The 13,234-nt window shown below is 54.9% G+C and overlaps 1 protein-coding gene across 1 annotated transcript in view; it reads right to left on the bottom strand.

Annotated features, from left to right (window-relative positions):
• Positions 1 to 13,234, bottom strand: part of TBC1D22B (TBC1 domain family member 22B) — a 78,049-nt gene that overhangs the window by 22,624 nt on the left and 42,191 nt on the right. The window contains exons 9-12 of the mRNA XM_066239134.1: positions 6,719 to 6,825; positions 5,778 to 5,853; positions 3,099 to 3,226; positions 2,767 to 2,862 (exon numbers count right to left, since the gene is read on the bottom strand). Of these exons, the coding sequence (XP_066095231.1) occupies positions 2,767 to 2,862; positions 3,099 to 3,226; positions 5,778 to 5,853; positions 6,719 to 6,825 (407 nt within the window). The remainder of the gene's footprint in view (positions 1 to 2,766; positions 2,863 to 3,098; positions 3,227 to 5,777; positions 5,854 to 6,718; positions 6,826 to 13,234) is intronic.

Genomic DNA, 13,234 nt, shown 5'->3' with positions numbered 1-13,234 from the left:
ACTAAAAGCCATTCCAGGAATCCTCTCCCCCCAGCTGATCTGGGAAACACTTTTATCACACATGACAAGGCCCCCTGAGCCTGGCTCGTGACAACTAAATTAGGCTCCATGCTCCCGACATCCTGCTCCATCTCAGCCACATTATCGAAATCGATAGCTCCCCAGCCATGGCCACCGCACCCCCAGTGTGTGCACCCTGGGATGTCACACACGCCGCCTGCTGGCGGAGAGCTCCGCCCGCTGCCACAGCCCCGACGCCACAGCCCCGACACCACAGCCCTGACACCACAGCCCAGCCACAGCCCCGACACCACAGCCCCGACACCACAGCCCAGCCACAACCCCGACACCACAGCCCTGACATCACAACCCCGACACCACAGCCCCGACGCCACAGCCCTGACGCCACAGCCCCGACATCACAGCCCTGACATCACAACCCCGACACCACAGCCCCGACATCACAACCCTGACACCACAGCCCCGACGCCACAGCCCCGACACCACAGCCCTGACATCACAACCCCGACACCACAGCCCTGACACCACAGCCCTGACACCACAGCCCCGACGCCACAGCCCAGCCACAGCCCCGACACCACAGCCCTGACACCACAGCCCAGCCACAGCCCCGACACCACAGCCCTGACACCACAGCCCAGCCACAGCCCCGACGCCACAGCCCCGACGCCACAGCCCAGCCACAGCCCCGACACCACAGCCCAGCCACAGCCCTGACACCACAGCCCTGACACCACAGCCCAGCCACAGCCCTGACACCACAGCCCCGACACCACAGCCCCGACGCCACAACCCTGATGCCACAACCCTGACACCACAGCCAGCGTCGATGGGCGGCAGTCCGCTCTTCCTTTCTCTTCCAAAGTCCTGACACGTGGGCAGGTCGGGCCTGGCTCTCCGTCCACCTGCTCAACAGGTTTCTGCCCGTTAGCCACCCGAAGGACAGAGTGGTCTCACTCGGGGACAGTGTGGGGACGCTGCTGCTCTTGAGAACACCTACCTATGCTATTAGTCAGACCTTAGAAAAGCACTCCGCCTTCTCTGGTTTCCTTTCCCCTGCCTTTAGAAGAAATAGATGCCCATTTGGAAAAACACAACTCTCAGTTCTGAAATGTACAAAGCAGAAAAACAAAAGCCCGCTACTGTCCCCAGAGGTAACGACCACAATCACCCCCAGGCCTTTCTCTCTGCAGACCACAGAGCGGGGGCTCTCTCCTCAGTCCCGTTTCCCATGCCTGGGCCTCCTGGGGCAGCTGCCTGGAGCCCCATTACTAACGCCTGCCCTTTGTCCCACCCCCGGCTTCTCCCTGGCCTCCTCACGTAGCAGTGTGCCCAGGCTCAGGCCTGTCCTCTCTCCTCGCTCTGCACGCACTGCCTTAGGGATCTTATCCACTGTCCCAGCTCCAAGGACCACCTACTCAAAGGCTCCTAAACACCTATGTCGAGTCTAGACCTGCCTATCAAAGCCCAGACTCATGAGATTCATCTGCCTACCCCACATCTCCATCTGGATGTCTAATGGTAGTTCAAGTTCAGCATCCCCCGAACTGGACTTGATCTTCCTCTGTAAACCTGTTCCTCTTGCAGCCTCCTCGTAAACTGTGAAGTCATGCTGACTCCACCCTTTCTGTTATACAGTACACTCAATTCATCAGAAATTCCTGCTGGCTCTCCTTATAAAATATACCCAAGATCTAGCCACTTGTCACACCTCCACAGCCACCATCCGGGTCCAAGCCACCCTCATGTCTCACCTGGAGGACCACAGTAGCCTCCTGGGTGGTCTCCTGCTTCCACACTCGCCCACACCCACAGTTTACATAGAAGACAGAGCGCTCCTCTGAAAGTACATCAAGCTGTGTCCCTCCTCTGCTCAAGCCCCTCATGGCTCCCCTTCCACTTAGAGGAAAAGCCAGAGACCTTACAGTGCCCACCAAGTCCTGTGATCCGGGATCCGTGTACATCCTCTAGCTTCCCCGCCTCCTGCGCTTGCCCCGGACTGCTCTGCTCCAAGCCGCACTGGCCCCATAATGGCTCCTTAAATAGGCCTTTGCACTGGCTGTCCCCGCTGCCTGGACACTTTGGCTTGAAACTGCAACCTACTGCTCCCCAACCCCCTAGCCATGCCTTCATCTTGCTCTATGTTAGTAAAGTTCTTTCTTATCACCCTCTAACATTCTTTTAATAATTTACTATGCTGTTGTTTATGTAAGTCTCTCCCCAACTAGTATATAAACACTGTGAGAACAGAGATGTCTGTCTGTTCCACTTTCCAATGTATCCTACACCTCCAGCAGTGCCTAGTATGTGGCAGGCACTGAGCAAATGCTTGTCAGCGAATGAATGAGAGGGCTCTTGGGCTGCCCAGCAGGTGTGCAGCAGCCTTTCTGGCACTAAAACCCTTTCACACTGAAGAGCGCTGGGCTGCTGACTCCCTGCCACTGGGAGTGGCGCCCTTCCCCGTTCCCCCGCCCAGCCAGGCTCCTGCGGCGGCCCCTCTGTCTGCGCAGCCCCACCAGCGGGACAACCCAGCCAGGCTCCTGTGGCGGCCCCTCTGTCTGCGCAGCCCCACCAGCGGGACAGCCCAGCCAGGCTCCTGGGGCGGCCCCTCTGTCTGCGCAGCCCCACCAGCGGGACAGCCCAGCCAGGCTCCTGGGGCGGCCCCTCTGTCTGCGCAGCCCCACCAGCGGGACAGCCCCCGCCGGGTGCCCACCCCCACCCCAGGCTGGGCCGCCATCCACTCACCTGGAAGTCCTCCTCATCCAAGATCTCTTTTCTCCATTTGATCAAGAAAGCTGCGCACACGTAGAGATGGAAGTGGGAGAACCCTTCTGGCTCAGACTGGGAAGGCAAAGAACAGCGTCAGGGCCCCAGCCCTGACCAGGAGGGGGCGCTAGTCCTTGCGGGTCCAGGCCCTCGGTAAGGTGGGAAGGCAGCACAGCGCCCCCTCGTGGCTGGGCAGCGGAGCCCGGAGGTGAGGCTAAGGAGACAGGGACTTGTGAGCAGCGGTGCCCACACCGGGCAGGGTGAGGGCCGTGGGGACGGCCGGCGTGGAGAGTGCAGGGGTCCCGGCACACCTGGTACGTGTCCCACAGGCGGATGGTGCAGCGAAGGGGGAGCTCCCGCATCAGCAGGTTGTTCATCCAACGGAAGGCAAACTGCAGATATTCCACCTCGTACCTCCTGAAGTGACTGTGCACCTGCTCTGAAACAGGAAGTGTCGTCGGCCCGGAGCTCACCAGGGGGATCGGGACCCCGCCGGAGCCCCACGCCCGAGGGGATCGGGACCCCGCCGGAGCCCCACGCCCGAGGGGATCGGGACCCCGCCGGAGCCCCACGCCCGGGGGAATCAGACCCCAACGGAGCCCCACGCCCGGGGGAATCGGACCCCGACGGAGGCCCACGCCTGGGGGATCGGACCCCGACGGAGCCCCACGCCCGAGGGGATCGGGACCCCGACGGAGCCCCACGCCTGGGGCCAATCGGACCCCGAGGGAGCCCCACGCCCAGGGAATTGGGACCCCGCCAGAGCCCCACACCCAAAGAATCGGACCCGATGAAGGCCCACGCCCAGGGGATCGGACCCCGACGGAGCCCTACGCCTGGGGGGATTGGGACCCCGATGGAGTCCCACACCCGAAGAATCAGACCCCGATGAAGGCCCACGCCCAGGGGATCCGGACCCCGACGGAGCCCTACGCCCAGGGGATCGGACCCCGATGAAGGCCCACGCCCAGGGGATCCGGACCCCGACCAAAAGCCCCAGGAGCCAGGAATGGTGGTTCCCTCTCTTTTTGTCCCCCTCCCCAGGGGAAGCCAGACAGAGGGGCCACGCTGGCAAGGGCCTGTCCTTCACATCCGATTCCGCCATGGCAGAGCCACGCTGCACGGGGAACAGCCCCACACAACTACTTCTCCACCCACAGTGATGGTGCGGGGCCTGTCCTCCCTCCCAGGGCTGCTCCCGCCACAGGGCAGGAGACACAGCGCTTGCCTGGCTGCGTGGCTTCATTATTCCTCCGAGAAGCAGCCAGAAGGGGAAAGAGCTGGGGTCACCTTGGCCGCCCTCCTGCAGGCAGCTTTCCCGAGCGGCATCCCCGGCAGATGGCAGTGGCAGGGACGTGAACCCGCCAGCGGCACAGGGCTGCCGAATCCGCTCAAGGGCAGCCTCCCCGGAGTAGGTGACTCACCAGAGAGTGCTTCTCCCCTTCCCACAGACTCGCCCCCAAAAGCCTGATCCGTTCTACACGACAGGCCTTCAAATCATACGGAATAGAATGTTTTTGCATCACTATCCTCCGCAGGTGCCTAACCCACAAAATGGGGATAATCACTCACATCTCACATAAGAAGAAAATGAGAAAATGAACATGCTCATACCAGCACCTGCATGTGATAAATACTCAATGCAATTTTTGAACGGATATCTACTAACTGGTTATTTCTGGTCAGTAGAATTTAAGGAAGGGGGAGGATTTTTACTTTTCATTTTGTGTTTTTCTGAGTTGTTTAAATTTTTGTAACAAGTATGACTTCTACAACTCAAAAGGATAAAGACACACACTTGAATCCCCCGTCCGACAGCACGTGTGAAGGCGGGCGGGGGGGGGGGGGGACCCACAGCCCTGGCCTCTAGGACCAGCGACAGCAGCCGCCGTCCCGCCCTCCAGCTGAGTGCCCGGCCCCCGCAGCACGAGCCTGGACCAGAACCCAGGTGAGGGACACAAGAGACCTAAACATGGCCCCCATGGGGCCTACTGCTGGTCAGGGCGGTAGGAGGAGACAATCTCACTTGAGGAAGCGACTGTAAATAAGCCAATAGGGGGACTGAAATCCTGAGCCATAAAGGAAGCTGAAGTGAGAGGACCGATCAGGGAGGTTTCTGGGGAAAGGGAACCTGGGGAAGGAGATGGAGACAGACAGTGTCTGTACGGGGGTGGGGTGCTTAGCTAACGCAGAAAATCCACGACAGAAAACCAGGGACTGAGATTCACTAGTTGGCGCAGTAAATGGGGAGGTCCCACCCGGGGCTGCGGATCCCACTTCGTAGGCCTCGCATTAGGTCCCACGTGGGCCTCATGAAACCCAACTCGACTTCCCTCCTGGGCCTCAGTCTCCTGTCAATAGCAGGGCCTCCTGAGCTGCCTTCTGGTTCTGACATTGCATGAGTCCAAGCCAGGGCCGAGCACCTACTGTCAGGCTCTGTTCCCCAAACGCATTCTGCTTCAGGAAGAGCCACCCAAACGTGTCACGAGAGCTGCAGGAGGACCTGCTCAGCCAGGTGTCCCGAGTTCCTCCGCCACTTGAAGGACAAGGCCAGACTACAGAGTGGATGCTAAAGGCACTGGAGTCTCCGGTGCAGAGCAGAGAGGGATGTGGCCAGAACATGCTGGCGAAAGGTGCAGCTGGGTGACAGGAGGTTTGGGAGAGAAGAGGCTTGGAGGAGGCAGGGCTGGCCCTGGCAGGGGCTAGGGAAATGGGGAAGAAAGGGTGAATTTGGGGAGAGATGCTGAAGGAGAACTGACAGAAACTAGTGACAGAAAACTAAGGGAAACAAGAACCTGAGACAACAGCAGTGTTCTCACCTCAGCTCCCTGCTGAGACGGGGAGGATGGGGGCTGCCCACAGCAGAGTACACTGGAAAGGGCCACAGCGAGGGAGAGGACTGAGGAGGGGACTGAGGAAGGGCGTGGCCGGGCTAGGTGCGTCAGGACAGCACAGTGCTACGGCGAGAGAACTGCGTTCTCTGGACCTACCATCGATCCGGCTGACGAGCTCCTCCAGCGCCTTGACCTTCTTCTGGATCCCTGGCTGTGCAAAGGTGTAGTTGTCCTGCCAATGACAGAGGGCCCAGGATAAATAGACAGTCCTTCTACTGCCCCTTGAGGTCAGAGAAACACGTTCAAAAACACGAGCTGTTTTCCCCCAGCCAGTGCCAGCATGTGGGGGAACAAGGAAGCTACAGAATAGCAGAGTGAGGGAGAACCCACCAGAGCCTGCTCTGCACAAGCAAACCACCTGGCCCAGGGGCCCAGGGCCCAGCAGAGGGGGGGGGGGCAGGCTCTGGTGACAAGGTCAGGTCAACATGAAGACTTCCTGAGACTGCAGGGGATGTCAGACCATTGACTTTCTTTTTTTTTTTTTTTTTGTATTTTTCTGAAGCTGGAAACGGGGAGAGACAGTCAGACAGACTCCCGCATGCGCCCGACCGGGATCCACCCGGCACGCCCACCAGGGGCGACGCTCTGCCCACCAGGGGGCGATGCTCTGCCCCTCCGGGGCGTCACTCTGCCGCGACCAGAGCCACTCTAGCACCTGGGGCAGAGGCCAAGGAGCCATCCCCAGCGCCCGGGCCATCTTTTGCTCCAATGGAGCCTTGGCTGCGGGAGGGGAAGAGAGAGACAGAGAGGAAGGGGGGGGCGGGGGTGGAGAAGCAAATGGGCGCTTCTCCTATGTGCCCTGGCCGGGAATCGAACCCGGGTCCCCCGCACGCCAGGCCGACGCTCTACCACTGAGCCAACCGGCCAGGGCCCCATTGACTTTCTTTAGAAAGCTAATGAAAGAGCACAGGTGGATGGAGGAGGCGCTCTGCGGGGTGGGGGTGGGGCTGTATGATGCAAAAGAGCAGTGGGGAACCCGGGACCTGCTGGGCAACCCACGAGGGCAGCGCCCGCCCAGCCGGGCCCTGCCTGCCCACCTGAATCCCGTCGAGCAGCTTGCTCATGCACCAGAAGCTGTCGGCCTCAATGCTCCGCAGCAAGTCCTGAGACAGACTGGCCACATCGAAGTTCTCCACATCCTCTTCTGTAAAACAAAAGGTGAAGAAAGTCCAGGGTCTTCTCTAAAAAATGGAGAGAAAAGATAGAGTCTAGTATCCTCGATGGGTCCCTTCGGCCAGGGAAGAGCCAGGCTAACCCGATGCCAGGGAACAGGGGCTGCCCTCCAACCCGTCATGTGGACCAGCGAGGCCCAGGGAGGTTCCTGAGGGTCTTACTAGGACACTGAATGGGCCATTTCTCACACCACGTCTGCTGGGTCCGAAATATCTTTCTCTTTCCCTGCATTTGTTTGGTCAGTTTGGAAAATGTACTTCAGGCTTCGTGTTCAATGAGCTATATACCCAACGTCCTGGACATGGTTTGGAAAAACAATGTGACATCAGAGGCTCGGTGAGCTGGCTACACACTCACATGCAGCGAGAGCAGCTGGAATCAGCCCCTGCAGTTCACTGTGAAAGACAAATCTCCAAATTCCAGCCCAGTGGACCCATGGCCTCACCGCTCAGAAGGGAAGGGGAGCGTGTAAAGACGGCCCGACCTGTGGGAGCTGCTCGGGTGTAATTTCACCGAGCCGGTAGTTCCTGAGATGGGCTGTGGAATCCTCCGGGGCACTCACGAAAGAGGGGTCCACAGACAAGCACGTTTGGGAGATGCTGCATTCAATATAAATCCCTACTGTGGAGATGCACAAAGCTCATAGCCAACAAAATGATTTGAGAAGTTATAAAAAATTCCCCATCGAGTAAATCACTGCTTATCCAGCACTTCTCAAAACTTCTTTAGCCGTGAGACCTCTCTGAAAGAGGACCGACCACCTATTAGCTCTCATGGAAACGCCACGCTAAGGACTAGAAGTCCTCTGTCTGGTCTGAGATCCCAGTGGGAAGAACACAAGGAGTCCTCTAGAAACCTGAAGACGGAGAAGGCCACGCGATGTTTCCTTCCTACCAGAGGGGTGGAAGCACTAAGAAAGGCCCTCCTTGGCCAACAAGACAGGCCATCCCCTGGCATGCCTGTCGGCGGCCACAGAGGGAAACGGTCAGGCCCTTGAGTTCTGCGCCAAAGGTGGCTTCTCTCCTTAGACGCACAAGCCCTGTTTGAAAACAGGACCTTCACTGCAGTCCCTGGTGCTGCGGAGAGACACAGGCATCCGACGGAATGTATTCAGAATCCAGCCCTTCCATTTATGAGCATTATTACCAAGACCTACGACTGAACCTCCTCGAGTGAACATGTAGCAACTCCCAGATTCTCCTCCTGCACTCACAGCATTTTTTAATGAACATCAAGGGCTGTAAAACCCTTTAGGGGAAGGGAGGGCATTTTATCGGAAAACCTGTGACAATGAAATGACCTAGAAGTCCAACTTGAAGGACAAAACACATGCAAATACATGTTAATACATGTATAACGCTAACGACAGGGCCTGGCGCATGGTAGGCATGATACAGTTTAAGGTGTATTTATTAGGACTTTGCCATTGCATGGGAAAGTGCGTCACTGTGATAAGGTACACAATTATTTACGGCACACTCTCAACTACTGTGCAGACAGTATTTACGTGTTTACATAAGCACAGTGCAAAGACAAAATACACCTGAGCTTTATAGGGCTCACTCCCCGGGGGTGGGGATAGAGGATTTTTATTTTCTTTCAGCTTTATTAGACTTTCCAAAATTTCTACAATAAGCATAATTTTTATAGTCATAAAAAAGAACATTGTTTTTGAAAAAAAGAGCTGTAATTGACTACACCTGCCTTTTATCACTAAAAAAAAACAAAAAACATTTTCTAAAACACAAAGCTTACAGAAACTAAGATTTCAGATAATATATAAAGGTCCACATAAGAAATCACATTGAGAAAAAAAAAAAACCTTCCAAAAATATCACCTTTCTTTTTTTCCTCACTTAACCACTTACTATGTAGCGTTTTCGGGGTAGAGGGGGGCATATACGTACTATGTAATTTAGTTAAGTGATACTGGGCTCTTAGACCCAGCTCAGAATCCTCCTTTTCCTCTTTGCTTTGTATTGCATCTCTGTGGTCCTCACGTGCTCACGGCCCCACTTGTGCCTCCCCCACCTGACACATCGGTTCCCCAGGGACAGACACCCAGGTGCCTCCAACCCCCACTGCCACAAGCACGCCGTGAGACACTGTCCCCTCCCACCGGTACGGGAATGCTCAGGGCACAGGGGCAGGCACACCACTCTCCAGGACCAGGCTCACAGCAGCGCATCAGGAAAGAACACCATTCCTTTTTAAATATACATATATATATTTTTTATTTTAGAGAGGGAGGGAGGGAGGGAGGGAAGTAGCGATTTGTTGTTCCACCTACTGATGCATCATTGGCTGACTCTTGTTTGATCCCTGACTGGGGATCAAACCCGCAACCTTGGAGTGTCAGGATGACGCTCTAACACCTGAGCTACCTGGCCAGAACCAGTGTCATTCCTTTTTAGTGAGCGCGGCTGCTCACACTAACCATCCCGGATGCGCCCTCTTTAGGACACAGCGCTGTACTGAAACAGTAAAACCCACAAGGAAGACTCAGGCAAAAACCGCTCCCACTGCTCATAGACATCGCCCACAGCGGGACCCAGCGCTCCACAAGCATCTGACGGGTCTTTTCTACCTTGGGCAGCCTGCATTCCACAACACTGCAGTGCAATGTCACTGGGAATGGGAACTACGTGTAGTAGAGTAACCGGGAAGAAAGAGGCTGGGTTCCCGAGAACAATGTGGGGGCACAGCTGCCATATCAGCCCTGGCAACCTGTGGCTTTTAGTCAGAATAGACTAAGGGCTCACACTCTGCAGCCAGAGTGCGGGGCTCAAACCCTGACTCCCTCATCTATGAAGGTGGCAATTTCCTACCAGTGTCATAGGATGTTACAAGCATTAAATAAGCTAACATAAAAAATGCTAACACTGCCAGACACAAAATAAGCATTATGTAAAGTTAACTATTATTATTATTGTTATTGAGGAAAACATAATCTCCTATCTTGTTTCAGCTGCAGTTTTTTAAGATTTAATTTATTGAGGTGACATTGGTTAATAAAATTATATAGGGTTCAAGTGAACAATGCTAAGACACGTCATCTGTATAGTGCATTGTGTGCCCACCTCCCAAAGTCCGATCTCCCATCACCATATATCTGACCCCCCTCACCCAGGACACTGCCTCACCCCCTTTCCCCCTGGGAACCACCAGGGTGTTGTCTGTGTCTGGGTTTTTGTTTGTTTGTCTTGTTGTTCATTCATTGCTTTCAGAACCTCAGTTATTTTGGATCCCTGTTATTCATAGCCAAACCTACCCTAATTCCAAAACATACCTTAAAAATAAGACAGATTGAGCACAGGCGCATCCGGCTCAAGCGCAGGCTTGTCAGACTGAGCGCAAGGTTGGCAGCTTAAGCCCAAAGGTCGCTGGCCTGAAGCCCAAGGTCACTGGCTCGGCTTGAGCGCCCCTACCCCAGTGAAGAAGGTATGAGAAGCAATCAATGAACAACTAGGTGAAGCAACTACAAGTTGATGCTTCTCATCTCTCTCCCTTCCCCTCTCTCTCTCTCTCTCTGAGAAAAAGAAAAAAAGAAAAACAAAGTAAGTCAATTTTCAGTTTCCATTTCCACCATCTGGTCTTAAGAAGATCTAACAACATGGGGTCTTCAGTTGGTAAGATGTCACTCTTGGTAACTGTATACATTAATTTCCATGTTTAGCTGTCCAGGGAGCAGAAGGACCAACAGAGCAGACACTGAGCCCTCTTAGGGGGTGTGGACTTGGGGGCTGCGGACTTGGGGGCTGCTGCTTCCCTACGTGCTCCCCTAGAGCAGGCCTGCCATCAGCCCTGGCTTATGCAGACAGCGGGACAGCTCCCAGCACTGCGGAGAGTGGGGAGAGTTGGTTCTAGCATCCTGCCTGCTGGGAGGATGAAATTCAGTCAGGCAAACACTGCGAGCTGACTGCACCAGCAAAAAGCAGCAGAGATAGGCAGCCCAAACGCTCTCTGGAGGGCTTCATTCAGCATAAACAGTCTGCTCTGAAGGACCATTAAAGGTCCCACTTGAGAAAATTCAACACGTAATTGGGCTGGAATAGGAAACCGTGCCAGGCACAGTCCCGAATGCAGATGGCAGCTCTGGCCGCCGCTGCAGACACACAGCAGCCAGGACTCCCTGCAGGGAATGAGATTCTAAGAAATATATACAGTATGTCTATTTTAGGAGGCAAAGCATCTAAGAAGAGGAAACCCAAAGCTCCTTATAAAAATCGAATTGCCCGCTCTGGGCCTGAAGGGAACAGTCCCATTTACTAGCTGATAACAGGGACTTGAATCATGGCTCCTGTCAAGGGTTTATTTTTCTGAGAACTCCAGTCCTGGGCCTACAATCAGCCTCACAAATGCCTTGGGAACTCCTCGACAGCTTTGGGAGAAAGGCAGGTTTTGCTTAAACTGACTACAGGGTCACTTGTCCCCTCATTGATCTGGGTGTCTTCCAGTAACTTCTGTGACTGTGGGGCAATTCCTGAACCCTGTGATTTAGTGGGTCGGGCAGATTCAGCCCACCAGGCAGGCCGGGGGTCTCAGGGCACCAGAGTGCAACGCCTGTCTCTTCCAGAACCTCTGGCTTACCCGCTTCCTGTCTTTGTTTTCTTCTCTTTAAACCAAACTCGTAAGAATGCCTTACATATTTTCTGATCACAAAAGTAAACTGTTTGAGAAAAGGAAAGTATGGTAAATCTTTTCTGCCATGTAGCTAAAGAACCTCATAAAACAAAAACTTAAGCTCTTTTCAACCAAAAGAAGTTTTAAGAAAAGTATCAAGGAACTGATCTAATTACCAGTATGTAATTATTTTTTTAAATGGTTCACATGCCATACAAATGCATTGCTGGGTATTATTCAGCTAGTATTTCAAGCAAGTACAATATCTGGTGGCAGCTGCCGAGACAAGGACAGCGCTGCATGGGCGGGGCGGGGCGGGGCGGGGGAGCCCTGGCTGTCCGGGACCTGGGCACGCGGACCCCGCCCCCTGCACGGAGACTAGTTTGCGCAGACCTGCTCTCTGGGGAAGGGGGGTCTCCTGAGGCCCCTACAGAGCAGAGACCCAGAGGGAGGCGGTCCTGTTTCCTGAAGAGCAGGTCCCAAACCCTGTGAGAGGAGACATGCCGTTTTAAAGACACAGAGAAGCTGCTGACCATGGAGCCCTTCCTGACACCGTGCCTGTCAATCAGAGTAATGACTAAAAGGTAAATATTACTCAGAACAACCAGCCAGTGTGGGGTAGCCTGCGTATATGTCATGATATTACTCAGAACAACCAGCCAGTGTGGGGTAGCCTGCGTATATGTCATGATACCCTGGGTAAAATTAATGTAAAAAAACCAACACACCACCAAATCTCTATTTCCCACAGATTTCTGCATTGCTTCTACTCTTATTGAGCAGCCGTTGTGGCTACTGGTGAACCTGGCCCCATGGAACGGGCTGGAGGACCTCAGGTTACATGAGCCCAAACTCCGTGAGTATTCGGGTCCTGAGGGCAAGGGAAGGGCAGGTCCAGCACACACTTCACCTTCTGCCGAGGCCACCCACAGAGGGCAGCATGGCACCGTGGATGTGAACAAGCTCTGGGCAGTCCGGGTCCCCTGACGCCAATGTCAGCTGCCCAGGGACTCCTCAAACATCTTGAACATGTCGGCTTCCTCAGTTTGTCCTCCGCTGTAACTTCTCCCTTACTCTTGGGGTCAGACGGGAGTGAACGAGCTAAAGCAAGCACGCACGTGCCCCCGGTGCCACGGGCCAAGGACAGAGCACGCTAAGTCGTCCGGGCCCAGAGATGGCAAGCCACAAGTTGCCCCTGGAGAACGTACCTGCTACAGGACAGGAAGGCCAGCACTGGCCACCCCACTGAGCGCACACACTGCCCTCAGAGGTGCTCAGCACCCTGACTGGGCTGCCTCCACATCCATGTCTACGGCTGGGAAGAGCCCCAGACAGCCCCCACTGCCTGTCACACCTGAGCCTGCTTCATCTTTAAACACGGCGCTGGGGGCAGCCTGAGGAGAGGGTGAGAGTCCCCAATATGGCGAGCTAGCTCACCCTCAGCTCCACTCCCCAGTTCCCTCCAAACCAACAGCATTAAAACAGGAAGTGCTCACTGTATGACTCGGTATACACGGGCAAAGCCAATGAGGTGTCAGAGGGCAGTGGAGGAGTTACCCTTGCGGGGGCGGGGCACCTCTGTAGGACCAGGAACGTTCCATGTCCTCATTCCAGTGCTGGTTATTTAGGGGAAATGTATCAAGCTGTGCATATATGATACACATACTTTTTTCTTTTAAAAATTTTAATAATTGATTTTAGAGAGATGATAGAGAGAGAGAGAAAAGTGGGGGAGGCAGGAAACAAACTCACAGTAG

The sequence above is a fragment of the Saccopteryx bilineata genome, chromosome 1 (genome assembly GCF_036850765.1).
Source record: "Saccopteryx bilineata isolate mSacBil1 chromosome 1, mSacBil1_pri_phased_curated, whole genome shotgun sequence".
NCBI lineage: Eukaryota > Metazoa > Chordata > Mammalia > Chiroptera > Emballonuridae > Saccopteryx > Saccopteryx bilineata.
This window is presented reverse-complemented; position numbering and strand designations above follow the sequence as displayed.